The following is a 25,241-nucleotide window of genomic DNA, read 5'->3' on the forward strand; positions in this document are numbered from 1 at the left end:
AGGTGTCGCGCCCCCCACCCCAGCCCCACAAGGCCTGTGCTCCTTTCTCATCCAGCTTGAAATCTGATAACCTGTTTGTTATTTTGTGATGCACATCATTATGTTGCCTATTAGCGGCTTACTGTCTCTGCAATCACTGTTAAGGCACAGCTGCCATGTGCTGTGCCACGTGCCCTGCACAGCCTACCTGCCTCCTGCCCATGCGGGAGCTGATCCAAAAGCCCCTGCCGAGTCTACATGGAAGTCAGGGATTTTTTTGAATCTTCTTTGTCTCTTCCTTGTGTACCTTTTGCCTTTTTTGCTGACTCTATGTTGTGTCCCTTCCAGCCACATCGCCATTAACAGGTGACTCTGCTGCCTCTCTCTTGATGTTTCTGCTCAATGATGTTACACATCTCTGGTAGTCTACCAGTCTCTACAGTTCTGTGGCAAATAAATGGCAGGAGCAACAGGGGCGATGTTTCCTGGAGAAAACTAGTCTTTTTGCCATGTCAAATAAATAATAGTGCAAAATAATTCCGTTATCAATCAACTCACAGACAAAAGAAGGCATGTAAGTTCATATGGCTGCACCAACTTCAGCACAGTTACGCCAGTTTACCACAGGTGAAGAAAATCAGTCCCCATAACCAATTGATCTGAGGCCCCAAGGTGGATCTGGATTTCAGACTTTCCATACATACAGTGTATAGTGCATAGAGGGTCAGGTATCCCAAGAATGGATCCCAAACTGCCAGTAAGTCAAGCAAGGCATCCTTCAAGGGCAGTGTTTGCAATGTTCACTTTCCAGACCTAGACAGTCTCCTACCACTGAGCACTGTAAGAGCTCATAAGTATCAGTTCTTTTCTATGCGTAGGTCCTTCTGCTTTGAAAGACTGGAGTGGGGCTGAAAGACTTACTAAATAAGATGACAAGCAAGAAGAGACAGAAGCAACTGAATAAACAAAGAGTAGAAAGGTTTAGAGGAATACACAGAGGAAATAGGAGCTCAGGGCCAATCACAAGATCAGAGAAGAAACTCGGATATTTGTGCAAAGAAAGATAAGCATAATAAAGAATGTCAGAGCAAAAAGTAAAAGAGAGAAAGAATATTTTGAGGAGCTATAAGACATACAGAATACCTCTTGATCCATCCTACGTCTATGTATTTAACAACTATAAGTGATCATTAGGAGCAGTGCATCCACTGCAGGGAAAGGGAGAAAGCACAGCAATTCTTTCCATGCAAAAATGTGCTGGCCTTTTCCCTGTGGAGCTTCTTTCTAAGTGCCTGAAGTAGTCTGTTTGGAAGAGGTGCTTCTCTGTGGCCACATCAAGAGAATGTGAAAGGGCATGATATTATTTCCATTTACCAGCATCAGCAACATGCATATGCCTGGCTTCACCTCTGCTGCCCAGAGGGAGGGATGGGAGCCAGGTTTACCCTACATCTCTGTGCATCAGACTATATGATTAAGGCAGACCAGTTACACTGGACATCTGAAGGAGCAAGGTGGCTAGCTCTCCTCCCTTCTTCCAGCTTGAGTAAGATGATACTCACAGCTGGGTCAGGCTTCAGGACAACTTCAGTGTGAGACAAATTTATGAGAGAGGTTTGAATGCATGCTGTGCTTCTGGCTTCCCACCACATTCTCCTGGATGTTGAAATATTTATGGGGAAAAGAGTCTTACGGGTTGAAAGAAAGAGATAATGAGCTACAAAACTGCTGATTACTATAAGGACTCATCCTCCTTTGGCTGACTTGAGTTTCTCCCATTAACTTGCAGAGATAGGCTTAGTTCTTCTGGCATGGAAATGTCTGCAGTCCAAGATTTCACTTGTTTGATGAAATGGGAATAAACACCTCTGAGCCAGTAGCTCTTGATGAGATTCATTCTGTCATTATTTTCCTTTCCAGTTCAGAAGGGTGGGGTATTGTGATAAAGACTGGAATGCTTAGGCTTGCTTTCCAAGTCACAGAACTTTACAGACTTAACATGCCATACCTTAATTTTTTTTTTTTTTTTTTTTTTTTTTTTTTTTTTTTTTTTTGTGGCAGGAAAATATTCCTTTGATTGATAGCAGAACTCAGGCTCCATCAAAGTTCAAGCCATAAATTCCCTGTGGCAGCCAAAACCACTGAGTATGGGAGCCCGGCTTGGAAGGATTTAGAGGAGAGAGGTTCTGGGAACTCAGATCTGGGGTACCTGGAAGGTGCTGGGAATGTGATGCAACTCAGCTGAGGGCTTTCAAGCTGTCATGAATCGTGCTCCAGAGGAGGAGAGCTGGAGAATCATTGTTTCTGATAGGCAGGTGGATAAAACCGATGAAACTGTTTTAAATATCAGTCTGAGATGCAATCCTAAAGCTAAGGAATCCTGTCTTAGGATCAGTTCAGAAAGTCTTTCATATCATTAAAATCCATCAGGTGGCTACTTTTCCCTAGGAACCGAGAACCTTTCCATGGCAGCTCCACATGGTCCTGCAGGCTGCTGGACCATCCCTTGCCAATTTTCTCTCAAATTATGCAGTGGCAGGACACGTGAGCAGAGAGCAGAGAAGCCCCTGTCTATACATGGAGTCAATGTCCAGGTCATGGCTGAAAGGGACAGGAGGCAACACTCATCTTTTAAGAAGGGCTGATGTGGTCAGAAGCAAACTGGAATGAAAGAGGACTGTTGAGGACCATAAGTACCTCCAGCTGTCTCTGCTGACACACAGCCGCTTTAGGTCAAAGCCCCACTTGCACATACCTTCTGCATGGCCTGGGAGACCACTTGGGTAGCGGGTGTGCGTCCTTTCGGGGCTGGCCTCTGCAGAAACAGCCAGCACCAGCCTGGTCACTGGAGCCATGCCATGGGCAAACCCCTGCCACTCCCTGCCTCTAGCCATCCTCACGCCTCGCCAAGGAGCTGCCGCTGCACAGAGCTCTCACACCTGTGCAGTGTCCCGGTGCGAAGAGAAAAGTTTGGGGATAGTTGGAATATTTGGACGCTCCAGCATCCCAAGGATTCACTTTCTAACATTTGAAATGGCATTTCCTTTTGAAAGGTTTGGTAAGTTATTTGAGAAGCAAAAACAATTGGAAACATTTTTAAAAGGTCAAAATCAAAATAAACATTTGGAAAATAGAGAATCTGCTCACCCAGTCTGAAATATTCATTTCCTTTGGATTTGCTGTGCATAACTTTATTTTTTCCAGGGCTTCAACATTTCTTCTTTTCTGGTTAGAAAAGAATGTCAGATCCTGACAGTCCTTGTGGGGCTGGAGGAGCCTCTCCCACTTGGCCCTTCTGTGCATGCATCATTCATGTGAGAAATGGGCCCTTGGACCGTAAACCAGCTGAGCAATTTTCTTCCAAAAGGAAACCACCACCAGAGTAGAAAAAGATGTCGGGAACAAAAGTTATTGTTTAATGTGATAAAGGAAATCAGTGTTGAAAACAGCTTCCACTGTATCCCATTTCCTACAGCTTTGTCATTCAAAAACAAAGATCCCCCTCTCTTTCCTCCTCAGGCTTGACCTAAAGCTTATCTTTCTCCCAGCTATGTGTCACTTGAATTCTGCGAATTTTACACTCCCTGTAGTTTCTCTGACTTTGCTTGTCAGGTCCACAGGGCAGGGATACATTTATTACCCACTTTCCAAAGCACAGCGGGCTACTGCTCCCTGATGCAGGCACTATACCAGTACAGATAATAAATAAAGAGGAACGTGCCAAGCCATACAAGAATTGTAACTTTGAAGTTTTCTCTCTTTCTGTTTTTCTCATTGTAATTTTAACGTAGTTATTTAGAAGTCAACGTATTTCACCCTTGCTGCTCACTAAATATTCTCAGATCAGCAGAGAGGTAGAGCTGCTCAACACGCTTAAAGCAAGAAGGAGAAATTGTTTGCCAAACAGATGTAGAACATTATTACTAATTTCTTGTTTTTCATCATTCCTCTCCCAGTCAAGAAAAAAATCAAATAATTGAAGTCTGAAACTGGTAACAAACCTTACGGCATTTGGATTCTGAAATAAAAGACAAATCCAGTGTCTGCAGTCATCCTGCAATTTGTCCTTCAGCCTTCACGTGTTTGTTGTCCTTGGCATTATCTTAAAAATGTCTCTATTTCAAAAGTTATCTTCTGACAAGTGGGGATTTCTAAGGAATTGGCAGTGCCCTCTCTCTGACCCTGTGAAGGCAACAGCATGAGATGGCTGGGACATCTCTAGGTTTCACTCACAGGGCTATCGGTGAGTACAGGCTCACTTACCCTGCATTTATTCTCACTGTGCATCTGATATCCTAAATGCAATGAAAAAGCTTTGCTCCCACTATAGTGCAGGTTTCCAAATTCCCAGTGATGCTCCCTGCGCACTAGTGGTGCTGCCAGGCAGAACTTCAGCTTCTCAGACCACTTGTTCTCTGCTAATATTATGAGACTTTCTGAATCCGTGCCACATAGTAGGGTTTCAGAGCTGGGCCAAATGGCCAGCGTCCCTCCCCAGAGGCAGGCATCCTGTGTCCGCCACCCTGACAGTTCAAAGGGCCCTACAAGCTATTGGCTTTGCTCAGAATGCATGAACTCTTCTAAAATAATAAACATGAGTGTCTTTCTGCATGGCCAGCCTCTGGCACCCCAAGCCATTCACTTTGAATTGCCAAGCTCTGATCCCCAAGCACGGAGGCTACGACCTTACCTGATTCAGAGGTGATGGCTAAGATTAAAAATGGACTGAAGGGAAGCCAGCTGCAGGCTGTGCAGTGATCTCGCAGCAGCCGCTAAGAGAGGCCATGCCCAGGTTAGCTCCCAATTCCTGAGGCTGCATCCTGGGCCTTTCCCCAGCTGTGGAAAGGGGCTGAGGGAAAGGTGTCCCAGAAGAGCTACCTTCTCCATGTAGTCTGCATTGCTCCAGGCCTGGATCAGGACCAGATATAGAAAGAGTTTGACCTCCGGTCTCCCCAGAAGGCACTCATCTCACCTACCTTGAGCCATGTGTTACACTGCTGCCTAAAAGTAATATTGTGCAACATAACCTCCCTGCACGGGGCAATAGAAAGCATCAGGAAATCTTAGGATAAGAGCCATCTGACCAACTTAGGCATCTACAGTGGGATTTATCTCCAGATATGGGCACCTAAATGTTTGTGTCCCTATATACGTGCCTGTGGTAACATTTAAAGCCTTGAGTGAAGAACTACCCCATGGAGCCAGCAGAGCCTACAGAGCCATGCAGTTCACCTTCATTCCCTTGCCTAAACATAGGTGTCTAAGGGTAGGCACCCTGCAGGGCTGGCAGGTGCCACACAAGACCTATGGGTGATGCACAGCCTTCCAGGATCATGTCTAGGGACCACACAAGATACGTTATTGCATCTCAGGGAGATGCCTGTGTTTAGGCAACTGAGTCCCACCACTAGAGAGCATGTAAGCACCAACACTCAGGTGTTTGCCTAGAGCTAGATCCCTTCCCCGCTTCAGGATGGGCCGAGTCTTTCCATACACGTGCCTATTTCTCTTCTTTGACTGCACGGGAAATCCGCCCAGCTGGGCAGGTGTCGGCAGCTGGGCTGCAGATGCTGGAGACCCCCCATCTAGGGGCATGCCACAACCACCACTACACCAGGTGAGCATTGAGGGGCTCTTCACATTTGTGTGAAAAAATCCTTTGGAAGTATTGACTTCTTTCCAATGAAATGTTTTAACAATTTGGGGTGAGAAGAAGGAGGGAAATTATTTTATTTGTTCTGAAATAAATATCAGGTTGACAGATTTCTTCAACACCGGCTAGCATGCATTTCTTGCCTATTTCAGGTTTGAAGCCTATTGAGAACTTTGTGGCTGCACACTGATCCCTCACAGTGATGCTAAAGGCAAGCAGTGCTCCAGGATGAAATCTTGTCCAGCTAAAAATGATGGAAAGTCTTCTACGAACTTCAGTAAGGGCAAGATTTTGGCCCTAATTTTTGTGGTCAAAGTATTTCCATGGGCTTTATTTCTTCCCCAGCACAGGATCCCCAGCTGAGGTAGATCAAGCCACCACAGGGAAAATTAGACAAGTAGCTCTGAGATCTCAAAGTGAGGCAGAAATACCCTCAAATGCCATGCACTTACATGGGGATGCTACAAGGGGATTTGAAAGCAGCAGAGCAATGAAGAGCCGGACGAGGCTGTCAGGAGCAGAAGTGGTTTGGGAGGAGGTCAGAGTAAGGCAAGGTGAAGACTTTTCTTTGAACTGCATGAAACTGCAGCTTGAAACTGGGTGAAAGTTCAGGGCTGTGCTGCTTTTATCCAAACCAGATTTTCTAGCTTCACTCTCTGTGTGCAGGAATATTTTTTAGTTATTATTTCCCAGCTTTCTTGTTGCTGTATGTAATCACTCTGAGGAATGTTTAGCTATTTTCAAAACTCTGAGCTTCATAACTGAGGTGGCTTTGTCTGCACCAACAAGCAGTGCAGCACAGTTGGAGCAGATGTGCGGAGTGGGTCAGTGCTGAGGACCCGCCTCACACTACTCATCACCTTGGGGTTTTCTGCTGCCCAGCTCCAGCCTGGACCTGGTGCCCACAAGGAGGTGGCACATGCTAGAAGCACTCCCAGGAACCACTCTCACCCTGGTTTCACCTGGCAGGAGCCCAGTTTGAGCTCCCTGAGGCCAGGCTGCACTACAAATCCTTGCAGGTTGTGCATGGGGAAGGCATGATACTTCAAAAGCATGCTCCTGCTCCAGCTAAGTGCTGGTGTCAGCACAGCCCCACGTAGCTGTAAGGCAGGGACAGCAGAATAGCTCCCGTCTTTGCCCCCGTCAGAGCAGACTGAACCACGGTGCTCCTAGCTACAGCGATGCCGTTCGAGAAGTGCTGGTGCGTCACCAGATGGGAAACGAGCCTACAAGGTCAGATGTGGCTGCTGTCAAGACATCAACTGTAGGCAGCTCCAACTATTTTTCCCACAAGCCACAGCAAACCATGCTGATACAACCCATCCAGAGCACCTGGGGGTACAGAAATGAGTGTGTAGGAAGTGGTTAATAAACACTGGGCTGGCCTTATTAAGAAAGGGAGAGGGAGAGGGAGAAAGCTCCTTTCCAGTCACCTCCCCCTAACAGGTGCTAACAAGCTGGGCTAAAATGCACGAGCTTAGCTTGTGCTCAGGTGCTGACAGCTACCTGTTGGGATGTGAGTAACACCTGCCGGGCTGTTTGCAGTTCATCCAGCCTTGTAAAAACATAAATCACTTAACCTCTGGACTGCGTTTGAAGGGAGTCACTAGTTCAGGCTCATTTTAATTGTCATTTATATCATTATTCCTGCTTGGAGGAGCCGGCAGCAAAGAGAGAAAGCACTGAAACCCCCTCCTTTCCGTGATCACTGACCCACCTCTAGCCCTACGAGGGTGACAGATGCAGTTAGCACAGTGCAACACCGAGCTGCTCTGGAAGAGCACAGTGCTGCCCAGATGCAGCACTGTCAGCTCTTAAGGGCAAATCTGTCCTCTTTGAGGGCAATCCTTGCAGTGCTTGGTGCTCAGCTTGCCGTGTAACTGCTGGAATCAAGGCAGCAGAAGTCTACCAGAGCTATTCTATTTCTTGGGCCCAGCTTTTGTGATCTCAGAGGAAACCTTGTGAGCGCAAAATGCTCCAACTGAAGAATGGAAATGAAGAAATCTGCTGTTTAAAAAAACACTTAATTTTGTCTTTGGGGTGAGAAGTACAGTGTCACACTTGGTGATTTTGTGTGAGTTGCAATTAAACAGCACACTAAGGCTAAGGGCTAGCTAAAAATGTCTCTCTTTCCAACCTCTCCCCTAAATTAAGTCAGTATCTCCCATGTGCTTGTTGCCTCCTTGTCCAGGAATGGATTCTCATCCCTGACAAGAGTTCAAAATATTAATCTTGAATGACACAAAACCTTATCCTGGATCCATGAAAACATAACTCCTGGGCTTAAGTGGGAAATTTCTTGAATGCAAAACAAATATTTCATGATCTGATCCTGCAAATGCCCATGAGTCAATAAATCTATGGAAGTTGCTCATGCACATAAGTGTTTGCAGAACTGGGTCCCCAAAAAGGATCTTTTTAGCAATGATCAGCAAAATCCCTGCTGGTTAGGGGTCCAGGGCAGAGATTTGGATGCTTATTATACTTATGTAAACCTTCTGGATCGGCAACACTTGGCTGCAAATACAAGGAGTAAGACAGTGGAAAGAATTGTAGCACTTCTACTATTAGTCAGACTCCCGAAGAGCAGAGAGCATCATGGAGAAGAAAAAACACTGGAAATGAAATTAACCAAACTTTGCTGAAATGGCAATAAAAGCTTGTTGCAAATAGAAAGAATATGATACATTACCAGAAACAGCTAGCCTTTCCAGGTCCATTCCAGCGGATTTGTAACTTGAATCTTCTTGTTTTATGAAATGCAACATGTCACCGCTCCAGGCCCCTGATCACACTAAAGCTGCTGTCAATGTCCTGCTGGCTGGTGGCATCTGTCCTCTCAGGCCTCCAGGATGCTGTGGGCAGCTGACCTTGAGCTGGTACAGATGTTTCACAGACAGCACCATGACAGTAAGTGTCATGAAGGAGTACAAAACATTGATGAAGGAATACAAACATTTTCCTTTGGCTCTCACTGACTTCATAAAGCCAGCATTTCACCACATCTCTGAATTTCTGTATCAGTTTCACATTTTGCAATAGTGGATACAGCTCCAGTATGACCAGGGACTCCATACAGTCATGCATCTGGGGACGTGACCCACTTGCAAGGGAGCATGGGGGGCCCACAGGGCAGTGCTTTCGAGGAAACCTAGAGGGGCGTTACAGGTTCCTTAAGCCCCAGCAAACTCATGGCTGGTGTTGTGTGCATTAGTCATATGGGTGTAGGAAAATGGAGGAGCAGTTAAAGATTCAGGCTGAGAGCACCATGGACTTTGTTCTGGTGCTGGGTGGGAGGAGGTGCCTGCCCAGCAAGGTCTTAGTGTATGGCTGGGAATTGGATTTAGCTGTGTGGATCAGATAAATAGCCATTTCCTCTACTTTCATCCCTTGAAGTTTTAGTAGTTAGCAGTTTAAAAATTAATTAGTTTTTGTGGTTCAATGTATTTTAGTTATTTTTTAAACTGGTTTCTGAATCCCTCTGTTGCTGTCGTCCTCAGCTCATGATGGGAGACAAAGCTCAAGTACTGAGGCTGAAAGCTATTTAGTCTGGTCCAAATTCTGCTCTCATGTCCACTGGGATAAAATTAGTGACTAATTTAAGTGTGAGCAATGTCTGGGCTGTTCTCTCTGCCCTTTCTGTCCAAAGGCAGCAGAGAAGGCCAGCAGGTCCATGGGCTGCATGAGCAGGAACACAGCCAGCAGATCGCGGGAAGTGATTGCTCCTTCTACTCAGCACTTTATAGACCATATCCAGAATACTGTGTCCGTTTTTGGGTGCCGTAATACTAGGAAGACATCAATAAACTGGAGAAATTTCAGCAGAGGGCCACCGGTATGGTCAGGGCTGAAGCACTTGCCTTGTGAGGAGAGGCTGAGGGAGCTGGGCCTGCTCAGCCTGGAGAAGAGATGGTTTTGGTGAGACCTGACAGCAGCCCCTGGTACCTACAGGGAGGGCATCCTCCATTGAGGATGGAGCTAGGTTCTTCACAGTGGTGCACAGTGGGAGGATGAGAGACAATGGGTGTAAGTTGAAATAAAAGAGGTTCAGTTTGGATATAAGTAGAAGCTTTTTCAATCTGAGGACAGTCTGGGAGGTGAACAGGTTGCCCAGAGATGCTGTGCAGTCCAAAGCAGGTTGAGGACAGAGTGCATTCCTTCAATGGGCCAAGAGACTGATGGGCTGACAGGCAGACATGTTGCTAAAGGCTTGGACCCAGGTGGAGTCCTTCACTCCACGTCTGTGCAGTGCCTGTACACTGAGGCAATGCCTTTCTCAGGAACAGCAGTGAAACCTTTATTAGCACTACTTTTGTTACTACTATTTTTGGGGCAGGGGTGTGTCATTCTGAATTAGGCTGGATAATTAATTAAAGATTATGAAAAGCCAGCTGCTTCCACTGTGTCTCTAATGAGTGGGGTAAATAAGCAAACACTGTCCAGCTCTGTGTCTACACCAATTACATGTCTGCGCAACTTCACCTAAGCTTCAGTGGAAGGCAAAAGGAAGGTACCATGAGCCATTTGCATCTGATCACAAGCCCATACTTGACATATGGCACATACATACATCACATACATCAGTGGTTTTGTTGTTCCTTTTGCAGATATTTCTTACCTGGCGCTTGCATGATACATGCCTTCTCCCCCCGTGGGAACAAAGTCTTCTGACACAGACCTGAGCGCAGAGTAACACAAGCTTTGGTCCAGCAAATAGTTACAGAGTAAACAAAATATTGCCTTCTGTGCACAAAATGTGTTGGTTTTTTTTTTTCCTATGAATTGAATATAATTCCATATCAGAAAATACTTTATAGACTAAGGTTTTAAAATTAGCCTGGTCCATATGATTCTGGGAAGCAGGAGTAATACTGATTACTAGGGGAATGATGACAGCAGAGCCTTCTGGTCTAATTTGTGGAGGAGGGCGTGGGTGACCAGGTTGGCCAGGGAACAGCGACAACCTGTCTTATGGTCCCCAGCCATCTGACTTCCCTCCATGCTCATGCTGTTACATTACTGGATATCGTTAAGGGACCTGGCCTGCCAAAGTGCTTGGGCCTGTTTGGCTCTCAGCAAGGAAAATGTTCCTCGCCCCTGCTCTGAAGGAAACATCACATTTCAAAAGTTTTCAGATAGCTCAGCATTTCCCTGTCAGAAGATGCTGAACTCAGATCATGTCTGTGGTAACCAGTGGATTCATAGTGAGAGTTAACAGAGAAGGGGAAGCTGGGGCTCAGCTGGTGGTCGCTGTGCTCCATGAAGCTCTAAAGAGCTTGTAATAGTACCTCAAAGTGCCAAATAGGGTATTCAATGTGGGTCTAGGTTTCAATGGCGTTCTAGTTTCTGCATTGTATTTATAAAGTGGAAAATGAGCTACAGTTGTAGAAACTGCTTATTTCAGAAAACTTACCTGTGGCATCCAGGAGGCAAGGGAGATCTGGACCTGGAATAGGATGTCTCAGTTGCGAAGGGAAGTGATTGGGCTTGAAAAGCACAGTGTTACAGCTGCCCTGTACCAGTCTGTGTTGTACTGACAGTACAGAGCAGACACAAATTCATCCTGGCCAGCCACGGTCTGGATGCAACGTGTAGCTACCTGCCTTGGAAATGTTCTGGCTCTGTTAGGTCTTCAGGTTTTCCACTCTTGGCCCTTTCTTTTTCTTCATATGTTTGAGAAGACTCTTTAAAACATGGGTGAGGGAGTAGTGCTCTGGCAGTGGCGTTAATAGGAGCTGTGAATTTTGGAATGCCTTCTCAGCACAGGCCAAACAGTGAAACCGCTGAAACCCCAAACCAAGCTGATGACTTTTCATTTCTTGAGGGATTTCTGTCCCTGTCCCCAACATCCTGGAAATGGCAAGGCTTAGGAATGTAACATTTTTTTTTCAGTTTAAGATTTCCAGGGACTTTTGCAGTGTTCTTTAGAAAAAAAATTGTTCTGCCACTTCAGCGCTTTGAAAGGTTTATTGGGGGGAGGGGGAAGACCAAATACTGGCGTATCAATAATGTGTGGATTACAAAAAGGGTAAATATAAATTGCGCTAAGTATTTTTTCTTATCTCCAGCTCACTGTACTTTTGTCTTCTTTCCAGCTCAGCAGAACTTTTAGCCAGCTCAGATGTTTCCTCAGAGACCCATAAAAGCTCTACAGCCCAGAGCAAGCCTCATAAAATAAGTAAAACCTCCCAGTGTGAAGTTCTGCCTCCCTCCCACTCAGCAATTAACTCTTCTTCCTCCCACTTACATAGAAGTTGGCTTCCCACACACTGAATGCCAAGTTTTCTGCTACTCTTCTTTCATACCTACCTCAAGACAAGGGGAAGGGATTTTTAACCATCCTGTCCTTGGGCTCTGCTGGGTCCTTCTCATCTCCAGGTCTCTTCTGGCACAGCTGCAGTCCGCTATGGGCCTGTCTCAGTTTTCTTGGCCATCAAAGGACACTCAAATGTACTCACTTTCAACCATTTCTTATATGGGAATGTGCCTTACCCATACCTATATGCCTTCATCTCTCTTACTACCACCTATGCTACCAACTTAGAAAGAAACAAACACTCTGGCTGCTGAAAACAAAGTTCCAGTGAAGGTCTTGGCATTTAGCAGCTCTTTTACCTTGCGTCAGGAGCACTGAAAGGTTACAGAGAGTAAAACAAAGCCCCATGGTCTCTGGTAACTCCCACATCTCCCTGCGACACAACCCCAGCACTGTCCTAGCTCACATCCCTCCTTCTCTGTTGATGGTAGATCTGCAAAAGGTCTCTTTGAACATCCATACTAGCTGCCTTAATTTGTTTTTTGCCCCTTTTATTTTCTGGAGGATGAGAAATCACTTCTTCTCTCCATTTCCTTCTCCTGCAACTCTAGATTATACTTACTCACTGTCTGAGCCTGTTTGCTCAGAAACTCTGGAAGTACAGTGCAGTTTGTTTTAAAGACCATTTGCAAGAGCAAAAATATCGAATGTTGGTAACTGTGCCAACATTTATTATATAGAGTTCCCCCTGTAGCTAGTTCATAAGAAGTATTCAGCATGCGACATTGCAAAAAGCTTGTGACTAATTGACTGACTGTTTTCAGAAACAGCGAAGTCTCTTCTAAAGCTGGCTTCCAGCCCCTCTACAGCTGCCCAGCTCCTGCTAGTTTCACAGGGACAAACTGGATAAGCAAAGACATGTGTCTGAATGTGGCCTATTTAATCTCTATATAAAAAGCTGAAAGCTCTGGAAGAAAAGTCTAAGCAAGCAAGACATGTTCAGATGTGGATGCACCATTCCTTGAGATGCTTTCTGGAGTTCAAGAGTGGGTTAAGCAGTCCATGTTGACACAGCCAACAACTGGAGCATCCGTACAGCAAGGGAGTCAAATGTAAACCTGGCACTGGTCTGTTGGCTTCTCTGTGGTTATTCCAGACATTAAGACCCTCATTTCCTACCTAAGTGGAAGAATTTTAATTCAGCTGGGGTTTGACTGTCTCTGTCGAACCACGTCTGCGTGTTCTGGCATGTATTATTTCCCATTAGATCTACTCAGATCTTGGAGGAGAACCACTTCCCAGTTCAACATCATAAAACACAAAGCAACCTAACAGTAGCCAAATAAACATTTCTCATAAAATCAGGAAACAGCAATAATACGCATGTAAAGAAAGCCGCATTTGCTATGCAACTGGAACAGATTCCTAGAATGGGGGAAATGGCACTGTTCACTCTTTCTAAAATACTAAGTTTTCTATAGTGACTTCTGACCCTAAAAGTAATGAGCCTTATAGGCGAGGCACAACAGAGACATCTCTGCTGACACACCGCGTGGGCATATTGTCACGGCTGCTCTGCCCTCCTGGCAGCACACAGAGGCAGAAACTGCAACATGATCCCAAATACAAGCATTTAGTTTATTGCATCTGTAAACAGTTAGCTGTCCAATTTTATATACCAATTCAAATTCAAGACCACTAAATGTTCTTCTCCTGAGGCTTACAACTGATGTGAAACCATAACTTGACCCCAACCCAGTACTGAGGCAATCAACTACTGCTAATTAATGGCATTTTTTATAGGAAACCTCAGCTTTCAGAAGGCAGATTTTGCACTTTCAAGAAGTGAAAAGGTTTTCTACTGCAATCTAGGGAAGGAGGTGGGGATTAATCAGCTGGTCTGGAGCCTCCAACTCCAGCCTGTTTCCTTGCAGCTGTTAGCAGCTGGCTAACACACACCCTGGGTATCCAAAGGACGGAGGAACCTATGATTCTGGCTGTTAGTTGAGGCCCTGAAAAAGGACTACAGACCCCTGTGTGTGAAAAGTGTGGATCCTATACCAAAGTGGCTTTTTACAAAGTTTTTCAGGCTCAGTGACAACAACAGAAAGAAAAGGTGGTGGAAAAGACACAAGATTGAAAACAAGGCCCCATACTGAGGAGCTTTCCCCATAACTGGGCTTCCCAAACAATGCGCAAGCCTCCCAGGAGCAGTGAAACTCAGAGAAACCCATGACCAGATTTTCACCCATGCTGAGAGACCCCCAGGATGTCCGAGTCCAGCCCTGTGAAGCATCAGGAGTCAGTGGGGATTCCAGAAGGTCCCTTTTATACTCCTGTAATTGCATAAAGCAACATTAAGACAAGGATAATATTTACCAGCGGGTTCTCTTATACAGGAAAACCCTCAGAGATGGCTCCATTGAGAGTCTTGCAGTCTCCTTTCCTGCTATTCCTTGGCAGGGTGAGATCCAAGAGGACCAATACAGCCTTAATTTGGTGTACTGCTGTTGAATGAAATGCCAGGTGTTGAACGTAAGAAGACCTCAGGTTTAGTTGCATGCCAAAAACATATATTATCATCATAAAGGGACAAATGAGGGACACATGGCAAAGTCAGCAAAAAAACAGAGGATAACTGGGTATCATACTGATTCTTGCCTTTTTTTCTGTTTGGAAAACAAATGTGTTGTGTTTGAGGTTGCTGACAGCAGCTGATAGCTATAGAAAAATTAATGCATACTGTGCAGAAGCACACAATAACGGTGCCAACAACTAAAGCCTTGAATGGAGAGAGGCAAATTAGGCAACACAACAGCTATAAAAATCCCAGTATTCTATACGCTGTGATTAATCCCCATTACAACATTTTTACCTCCCAACTGATACATGACACGAGTATTTAAAGAAAATGTTTTTCACAACCCTGAAGCTCTTCTTTGGAGCTGTGACCCCTCAGGTGCACAGAACGTTTGCATAAATGAAAATTTGGATGACAAGAATGGAAAACTGCAATTAGGCACCAGGATGACAGGAACGCCCCTCAGCACAGAGAAACTAGACTCTTGTTTTCAGTAGCTTGCTTTTGCTGATGATAGAGCAAAGATCCCTGAACCAAACATGCTTGCACTGGCAGACCGTGGTTCAGCCCTCCCTTTTTGCAAAGGAAGCCAAGGCCTGGGAATCTCAGAAGTTTGAAGGATCACAAGAAGTGCATCACATCTTGATCGCTCAGCTGAACTGACCCCAAGCTGTTCAGGGTCACTGGCAGTAGCAAGGGACATCATTGTGCAACCTCTTGAGAGTGCCGTGGCAGGTGGACCAGTGAAAGATTTCCAAATGTTTTCAGAATTTTCCAAGTTCTTGCAACTCGCACATGGGTTTCCCATGGAGTAAGTCACTCTCCCACTGCTGGCACTTAGCAAATCTTTCCCTTGTCTGAGGAGGATGTTTTTCCTCCCACTGCTGGGATTCTAAAGCAGGTCCAGTAACCTTGCAAAGTCTGCAGAAGTGCATTGTGGTGGGTCTTCAGCATGACAGCAACCCTGTGCCCTCACTCTGTCCTGGGATACAAAGTCTTGGGCAAAATGCGTAAGCATCATAACTCTTCTAATACATACATAATCCACTTGTTAGAAACATTAGTGGATCACTAAGACTCACTAAGAATTTGCTATATAGTACCATGTGTTGTATATCTACTCTATACTTCAGTGCCATACATTTTTCTCCTCAGATGCAATTCAAATCATCCTTATAAAGCCTTTTGTCTCTATATCTTATATGATGGCTTTTTGAAGCAATCCTGTTTTCAGTACAAATTAATCAAATGTGATGTGATATAATGTATCAATTGATGTATACATTATTATAATATCCTCCAGATATACACAAGAATTCAATAACTGTATGAAAAAATGGCATCTCAGTTACTCTGGACAGCATGTTTTTTCTTGTTTATGAATCCTTGGACTTTTAAAGAAAACCAGTCCAAGCAGATTTCCCAGCACATGTGATTCCAGAATAATTTTCGGAAGAAGATTTCAAAAGGGAGAAACCAAAGCAGATTTTTGTTTGGAACAAAAGATCTTAAAGCATATTTCTAGCAGGAAAGCTGAAAATCCAGAAAAGTAATATAACTTAAAATGTAAAATGATAGCTGCAACAGCAGTAAAGGCAACTGGGAAATGACTGGTCAGTTATAAGAAGCTCTGACCTAACCTAGACCATTTCTGTGCAAAAAGCAAGTTCCCCATCACTTTGAAAGTCATGCCGTGTTTGTTGGAAAGATCAGTTTTGAGTCTGTGCAGACAGAAGACAAGTAGAGTACCTGGCAGGAGGCGTGGTGGGCTGCAGCACGACCACGGACGCTCTGTGCAGGAGCCCAGGCTGATGCAGTACAGCAGACAAGCTTACCAGTGTGCAGTTTTGAAAGGTAAACATTCAGAGCAGGAAAGTACCAAAAAATGAACTGCAGAGATAATAATAACCCATAGTGCTACTTGAAATTAATGGACGAGTCACCATTCTGGTTAGTAACCTCTCTGTTGTGTTTAGGCTATGCTGCCTAAAGCCAGTGTTGACAATACCATTCCTTTTGTAGGTCTTTTTTTTTCTCACATTCAGGGAGAGGAAATGGTAACATATTCACAGCTTGGAACCCTTTTCTCTTGTTTGTTCACTGCTGATTAGCAGCATAAACTAAACACGACCTCAGCTGACTTCTATTTACATACTCTGCTGTTTGGGTAGAGAACACAAAAACATAGTGTATCTGCCCCTTGCAGCCTGTGGATCTCTCTCATCTGTATGCTGGTGCCTTTAGGCAGCTCTGCCTGTACAGGTGACCATGTCACACAGATTTCGGCTCTCACCCTGCCCTTTCCTGGGGGATGGGACTCCCAGCATCTGCCCAAGGAGGTCTGGTGGGATGAGGGGTGCAGCTCTGCAGATGGCCTCTGCCTTTCTCAAGCCTGTCCCAACCAAAAAGGAGGGCAGCCAGCACCCTCTGAGGAGCCATCTGGAGCAGCCCCTTCCCTCCTCTCTGCAGCCGATCTATGAATACCCACCTTCCAAGGCTGGCCAAAATGATCCTCACCACTCAGCGTGATGGCACGTGTAGCCTGGGGGAAGGAGGTGACTCAGTAGTGCCTGAGTCTGGCCCATGAGCTTGCCGCAAGCAAGAGACATGATGCCAGCACTCCTGCTCAGTAGGGGCACCCATGGGCAGCATAAGAAAGGCTCATACAGAAGTTTTGCAGCCTGGGCCAGGCAGGACAGGGGACAGCATGAAGGCAGAGATGCTGGGTGAGCTGGAGGAGTGGAGAAGATTCGATCTGAGGTCTACTCCTGTCTTTTATTGCCTCCATTTCATTCCCTCATGATGCTACTGATCACAGGGAAGGGAGAAATGCTGCTGCTGGGTGTTTTGGGGGGACTTACAGAGTTGTGGCATTAACATCTGCTCTGTTTATGCAGGAGAGAAATGTGTGGGCAAGGCAGATGAAACATCTGCTAGAAGACATCGAGTGGGACAAGACGGATCATGCTCACAGGTGCCAGGAGGGAACACCAACCTCTGAGTGCTCCATTGTGAAGCATTTTTGAACATAACTTAGACCATACTTTCAGGACACAGTCAACTTCACTCAACTCCAAGAAAGATTCTCCAATTACAGAAGGGAGAAGGTCAATGAAGGGAAAAAATGGATGTTAATGATGGAGAATCAGTGAAAGTTAATGGGGATATTATTAGCAGTTTAAATAAACACAGCCCATATTTTTAGTGGATGAAGAGGACCTGCAGCTCGCAGAATAAAGACCCCCCAGAAGGATGAAGTGTCAAAAACAATTAGGTGGGCAGAAACACTATTGCAATTGCATTCAAGAGTTTGAAAGCCTCCTGGAAATAGCCTGTAACGCTTTTACTCCTACTGCAAGATAAACTGGTTCTTGCTGCCCACAGTACTGCAGGGAAGATCACAGTGCCTGCAATTTTAGTAAAAGTATCTCCTGAGAAAGCACAGCAGGAGCACATTGTGTGTTTGCACTTTGTCTGTTTCTACTTAGAACCTTCCAAAGCTTTAGACATAACAGACTGCAAGTTTTGCCTTGTGAGGAATGGGCTCGCTCTTAGAGATTCTCTCTAAGACCTGGGAATGGACTTTGCTGCTCCTGAACCAAAACTGTGCTCTCATTAAGACAATTTTCTTGCTATGTGTGTGCAATGCCGAATGTACGTGCCATCTGCACTCCTGCCACTCATCCCCTGCTGTAGCGGCCTGCTGCAAGTCCTGGCCAAATAGCATCTCCTGCCATCTAGAGGCTTTTCGCATAAGCATGAGGGTATCTCCAATGCTCATGTTTGACCTGATTCCCAGATGCAGCTGTGAGCTTGCACAAGTCACATTTGGAAAGCATGTGCAGGAACTACTCAGAGCAAGAAACCAAGGTCAGAAATTCTTCACGGGAGCCTAGGAAACTATGCTCCTTCCCTCTCTTGCCCTCATAGCCTCCCTCACTCCCTCATGCTTTCCTCTGGGACCCAGCTTGCAATGTCCATTTAGGAAAAAAAAAGGCATTTTTTTTTAACGAAGGTACTTATTTCCAAAAAAAGGTGATCCTTCTTCTTTATTCAGTGCTGGGAAAGGCCACAGCTGGAGTACTCTGTGTTCAGTTCTGGGCTCTCCAGGACAAGAGAGATAATGGAGAGAGTCCAACAAAGGGCCACGAAGATGGTGAAGGAACTGGAGCATCTCTGATATAAGGAAAGGCTAAGAGAGCTGGGACTTTTCAGCCTGGAGAAGAGAAGGCTCAGTGGGATCTTATCCCTGATGCGGGGAGTAAAGATGGAGCCAGGCTCTTCTCAATGGTGTCCAGTGATAGGCCAGAAGTCAACTGGCACAAACTGAAATACAGGAAATCCCATTTAAACAAAAGTATTTCTTATTGTGTGATGGTGGTTAAACATTGGCACAGGTTGCTGAGAGAGACTGTGGAGTTTCCATCCTCGGAGATATTTAAAACGTGAGAGGACATGGTCCTGAGTAATCTGCTGTAGCTGACCCTGCTTTCAGCAGAGAGGATTGGACTAGATGAACCTCAGAGGTCCCTTCCCACCTCAGCCATTCTGTGAGTCTATGATCATTTCTGTCCAGTAATAAATCCACTGTGAAAATTTTCTGGATTTTGCGCTTTGCTTCTGTGAAATTTTGGTTATGGTTTTGTCTGGCTGCATGATGTAGTGGTTGATATTATTCGTAGACTTGTACATTTCTTCAGGTTGGAAGGAACCTTTGGAAGTCAGGTCCAACACACTGCTCGAAGCAAGGCCAACATCAAAGCTAGATCAAGTTGCTCATGGCCCTCTCCAGGTTGGTTATGGGCACCTTCACGGATGGAGTTTCCCCCACCTCTCTGGGCTGCTGTCCCTGTGCTTGATCACCCCCATGATAAAAATATTTTCCTAATACTTCATTGGAATTTCCCATGTTGCAGTTTGTGTTCATTCCCCTTCATCCTTTCACTGTGTGTCACTCAGAAAATTGTGGTTCCATCTTCTTTACAGTCCCATTAGGCTGTTGAAGATCAATTCAATCCACCACCAGCCAAGCCTTCCCTCCCCAAGGGTGAACAAACCCAGTGCTTAGCCTCTCTTTGTATGTCCTGTGCACCAGCCCGAACCATTGTGGTCACCCTCTCCTTGATCCGCTCCAGTTTGCCTTGTACTGGAGGGCCAATGGTACTCCACGTGCAGGCTCACCTGTGCTGAAGAGAGAAGTACATCACTGAGCCCACTGACTGTGTCCTTGCTAACACAGCTCAGTCTGTGGCTGACTTCATTGCTGCAAATACATGCTTCTTTGGTGTGTGCCATGTGGAGGTTCCCCCAGCTCTTCTTCTGCTGGTCAGGCTGTGTTTGGAGCTGGGTGACACAACTGGCACTGAGGAGTTATGGCAACTGTTAGCACCTGAGGACCTGGCCCCCAGGCTGTTGTCATAGCCTTTAACACTTGACATCCTGATGTTGACACCATGATTCTCGCACTCAGCTATGATTATGGTGTTACTCTGCTCTGAGTGCTCATTCTCACCAGGGCCGTACTTTTCACCGACTGTTGTGGTGCAGCTGGCACAGCAATGATGTGGCACAAGTCCTGCGGGAGCGCTTCCTGCTTTATGGGACACAGAAGCACGATGAGAAAGGCAGCAGCAGTACAAGGCATGGCTTTGTTTTCAGATGTTACCAGCTAAGGGCCCTCAGGCAGACTGGCAGCTCTCCAGGGGTGGGATTTTTTAGACATCCACGGATGCCAGCCTTGCCTCAGGAAGTAGAGCCAGGCTGCTGCAGCGTTGACCTCATTCCCTTCTGCATTTACCTCATTCTTTTCTGCCAGAGGAAGACAGCTTTTCACATGAATAACATCCATCTGCTTGTTGAGAAAAAAGGACATGGGTTTTGGGGACAGAAAACCGCATAGTCTCTTGTAGGGGGGAACCACAAGGAGTGTTTCACATTGTTCAGTGGGTTGGGTTACCTCCCGCAAAGGCCTTCAGTTATCTTTCCAAGTGACGCCCAGTGCTTCCTTCATCACCAAAGAGCTCTTCTGTTCACATCCCAGGTCCACATGCTGGGCTTTGGCTGCCCCCGAGAGCCCTTGGCATTTCTCACATGCTGGATGCTGGCAGTTGTTCCTGCTGCCTTTGAGGCAGAAATCCCAATTCTCACAAAAATATGGTACAGTGATCAGAGATTAGCATCTGGAACTGACCAGGGCCAGACAATGCTTCGAGCGACTTCTTCACATGTCTTTTCCTCCCCGCCCCTTCCCCTGTTGTGATTTTCTCCCTTTCTTTTCCAGCTTTATACAATTACCCACTGGGCAGGGCCCTGGCATCTCTCTACCCCGGAGAGACTTGGACCAGAGGCAATGCAGGCACAAGCCTGAATTTTCTTTCTGTGGGGATCCTCCCTCTTCTCCATCCTGTTCCCTCAAGGATCATTCAGACAAGAAGACAGGGTTGGTGCAACACCCCTCAGAGCCTCTGAAGGGACATGGCATTTTCTGAGCTGGCGCCGAGAGCTTGGAGACCAGATGCAGATATGGCTTTGCCAGCAAGAGGGGCATGGGAGAAGAGCTGACGGAGGGAAAGACCTGTCCCTCTCCCATTAGCACCATCTGGAGCCATACGATGTCGCCTGGCACACAGTGCAGTCACAAAGCTGTACAGCTGTTTCGATGGGGACAGCGTTTACCTCTGAGCAGGCACGCTGCTTCTCCGATGGTGGCACAGCAGGTCCAGTGTGTTGTGGGGACAGCAGGAAGGGGGGAAGGAAAAGGAAGGGTGGCCTGGTGGTCAGGGCACTGCCAGGGCCTTGGAGAGAGGATCTGGATGGGAAGTGGCTTTCCCGACCCACATGGCTTTAGTTACCTCTTTAATCCCACCACCTCTTAGATATAAACAAAGAGCAGCATGCAAAAATAATATCACCTCTTCGAGAAACTACCTACTATCACAATAATGTGCTACCCTGTGCGTGGGGCAAAGGATGCAAATGTGTTGATCGGATCACCTCACGCAGCACAGAGGACTTATCCAGACCTCAAAGTGAAGGGAACAGACTGTATACCACTGCATTTCATGTGTTTCCCCGTTGTGTCCTACTGCTGCCTCTGCCTCTGCTGGTTTCTCCTCAAAGATTTACACTGGAGGGGAAGACTGTGCCGTGCCCTCCACCCCTGCCCCCAGCACCCCACAGTTCCTCCCCAGAGGAAGCTGCAGAAAAAACGACGGCCTCAGCTCCTCACCCATGATGACATCCCTGAATGGGACTGTCCCACCCCGAGGGTATTTCCAGCAGGGAATGAAGGAACCATACCTTTGCAGATGAACGAATCAAAACCCACCTGTGGTCTCTGCAGGTAAAAACGCAGAATCTGTTCAGAATGGACCCCCAAGTCTTCTTCTGCAAAGCTCTTTTCTAGACAGTCACCCCAGCCTGTATTGCTGCAAGGGGCTATTCCATCCCACGTGCAGGACTTCTCACTTCCCTTTGCTGAACTGCGTGAGGGTCCTGGCAGCTCATTTCTCCAGCCCATCCAAGTCCCTTTGATCGGCAGCTCTGCCCTCCAGCACATCAACCACTCCCCAGCCCCAGTTTAGTATCAGCTGCAAGCTTGCTGATGGTGCACTCCATCTCTGCACTCCATCCATGCACTACATCCCGTTGCCCAGGTCATTAGACAGTATTGGCCCCAGTATTGGCCCCTGGGGGTGGCACTTGCAACCAGCTGTCATTTGGACATTGCACTATTTTTGATCACAACACTTTGAGCCTCATGTCTCAGCTAATTCACCTTAAAGTCCAACTATCTAAGCCATATCCCACTACACTGCCTACAAGCACACCATGGGAGACTATGCCAATGACATCCACTTTTCTCCCCTTGTGCACAGAGCCAGTCATCTCAACAAATATGATCAGGCTGGTCAGGCATGATTTGCCCTTGGTAACTCCACACTAGCTGCTAACCACCTTCATAAGGGAACACCACACTCACATGTTTGTTAGAAAAAGTTGACACCAACTTAGAAAAAGTTGACACCTACTCTTCTCCCAGGCAAGACTTTTTGAAAGCTAATAATTTGTCACTTTGTCAGATTACTTGACACAGATGACCAGAAAGGATGAAATAGAAATGGAACCATGTATCATAGGTTTATTAGGGAAAAAAGTTATACTTCAAGACCATATATTTGGCACTGTACTGAAGCAAAAATATGTGAGAACAATTAAAATGTTAAAACCCAAATCACCATGAAAAATAATATGCTCTTTTAATCACTTTAGTTCCTTTTTTTCATCCCCATACAATTTACAATAACTACAGGAAGCACTGAAAAGGTGTTAGACCTACACTACATGTAAGCTAGAATGAGAGTGAGACGGACCAGAGGCCGGATCCGTCCCCCAGGTATGCTGCTACTCTCCCAGGCTGTCAGAACAGTGGAGTCTTATTAACGTGAGCAAAGGCTGTTGAGATGCTACCATGAAATGATAAGACCATGAAAGCTACTGAGTAAACCATTAATGTTAGATTGCCCAGAAGGACTAATAAAATCCTACCTTATTGCAAGCTTCCAAATGCCTGCTAAAAAAAAATCATCATTGTACCTTTCATCCATGTCAGCTTTTGCTTTCTGATCTGAACGGAAGAGATTTCGGTAGTATTTTAAATGAACTGTATCCCAGTTTGTCCCCAGGATGGATCAAAGTCAAAGGAGTTTCACAGAATCATAGAATGCTATGGGATGAAGGGACCTTTAAAGGTCATCTGGTCCATCCTCCCTGCAATTGGCGGGGGGGGGGGGGGAATGATGTTTCCTGCTAGGTGACTCTTGTAGTGGTGGCTTGGGCTTCTTTTTGGAGGGCGTATAAGTTAAAAGCCATTTCTAATTTGCAAGTTACTCATCCCATGCCTCTGCACAGTGAAGTGAAAGACACTGACAAGGAATAAATAACATACCAAGTAAGATGAGAATGGATTGAAGAAAAGTCGCACTAAAACTTTTAGATAGTAAAGGACAGAAAGTTTAACTCATGCTGATAAACTGCTGAATATGTGATTTTCCTGGACTATACAGTGCCACTCTAACATGGATAGAGGGGTAGATTCCATTGAACATCCAGTCCAAAGGCTGCCAAGGAAGTGGGACACAGGTCTTTGATCAATAATTCAAATGTTAGATCAACAGTACTCACAAGAAGGATACAGCTCTTTCCTTGGTTAATATATTGTGCATAGCAATATCTCAAAGAATTAACAGCACCTTTTACATAAAAGTTCCAAACATATTTATCTAGTGAACAAGAAAAACTCAGCATCTCTAAGCAGTACTTCTGCAGATGTACAGTACTGTATTTATATAGATATAGATATATATATATCTCTCAAAGTGAATTTACACTGTGACCTGGTGATTAGTCCAGCAGCGGGCAAACACACAGGGTAAGTCTTCAGGCGAATGTATTGCCTTTGGTGGGTGGCTGGTTACGTGGCATGATTGCATAGGGGAGCCCTGGCGGGCAGCAAAGGACAGTTTAGCATCCCATTAAGCAAGCACAGCATGCTTAGGTCGTTCCTGCAAGATATAAGAAACTTCCAAATTTTCATGGCTAATACAGTTCTAGTTTTCACAGGTCGCGCACATTGCAACCGCCTCTCCGTGCCTTAAAGACCCAGAGGAGGAAGGTAAGACATCAAACTTATATCCTGTCCCTGCTTCCAAGCAGAAATCAAGCAGCACCACAGATTTAGGCTGGTAAAGTGGGGACCATATTTGGCTTCACAGGGGTTTCTTGAGCAGCTGGTCTTCACTGGTTTGCCTCACTTCTATTTTTTTTTCTTTTCCAAATCAATTGCTCACAGTCCTCTGGTAGAAATCATTTGAAAAGCATGGTCTGCCTAAGACAGGAAAGCAGACTGCTACCATTTCCCTGGGATGGGCACGCCACACTCATACCAGCCCACATAGTAGTAGGGTGTTGTGTGTCCAATGCGTCCAAATGATACAGGCTCCTGGCGGTACTGGCGGTAATACCCTGTCGGGAGAAAAATGCCCGTTTGCATTTCAAAACAAAGACACAGTAATTTAATAAAAGTAACAGACGCAGCAAGAGTCAATCCTACAGCCCAAATGGAAACTTAGAAGCTGTCTGGTAGGGAGTTTTGTCAAAAGGGTATTTGCTAGCCCTGGTGTTTGGCTGAGGTCTTTCTTGAATGATTTAGCTGTGGTCCTTTATATTTCTTGTAGTTTTGATTGGGTTTACTGTTCAAAATCTCTTGAACTATTGTGTAATGCTGTGGTCTGCCAAAGCACTTCTGCATTTCACTCCAAAAGGTGGCTATATGTCAGCTGTGTTTATGAAGTTTGCAAGTCAGTTTAAATATACAAAGGACTCTGGGGCAAAAAATACCATAAAATTGTATTATCTCATAGGGCTCAAGAGACTATCAACAAACATCAGCTTTTCCCAAAACAAAAAGGTATCATTTCATGCAGTAAATATGGAGTTAAGCCCTTTCTCCCCCTTTTTCTTCATCTGCAGAAAGAATGTGACTGCTTAAAGCATTAGGAGAGGTGCAGCATTCTTCTCCGCATAGCTTGTGCACTGGAACATCTGAAACACTCAGGTCTTCTGCCAATAATATAATTTCTGTATGCTCCCTATCTCTGTCTCCTAAACCTAGTAATACACATCTGGATTAATCATCCCTCTTTGGAACTGAGAAATGCAGTACTTCCCAGTGATATATAAATATCGGTGACTATTTCAGTTTCTTCCTGGTA

At 45.6% G+C, this 25,241-nt stretch overlaps 1 protein-coding gene across 1 annotated transcript in view; it reads right to left on the reverse strand.

Moving 5' to 3' along the window:
* Positions 1-24,366: 24,366 nt before the first annotated feature.
* FNDC1 (fibronectin type III domain containing 1) overlaps positions 24,367-25,241 on the reverse strand; it is a gene marked incomplete at its 5' end in the record, with an annotated part of 72,091 nt that continues 71,216 nt past the window's right edge. The window contains one exon of the mRNA XM_082308019.1: positions 24,367-24,492. Coding sequence (XP_082164145.1) covers positions 24,377-24,492 — 116 coding nt within the window. The 3' untranslated portion in view covers positions 24,367-24,376. The remainder of the gene's footprint in view (positions 24,493-25,241) is intronic.

This window comes from Platalea leucorodia, assembly GCF_965183815.1.
Source record: "Platalea leucorodia genome assembly, chromosome: 3".
Classification (NCBI taxonomy): Eukaryota; Metazoa; Chordata; class Aves; order Pelecaniformes; family Threskiornithidae; genus Platalea; species Platalea leucorodia.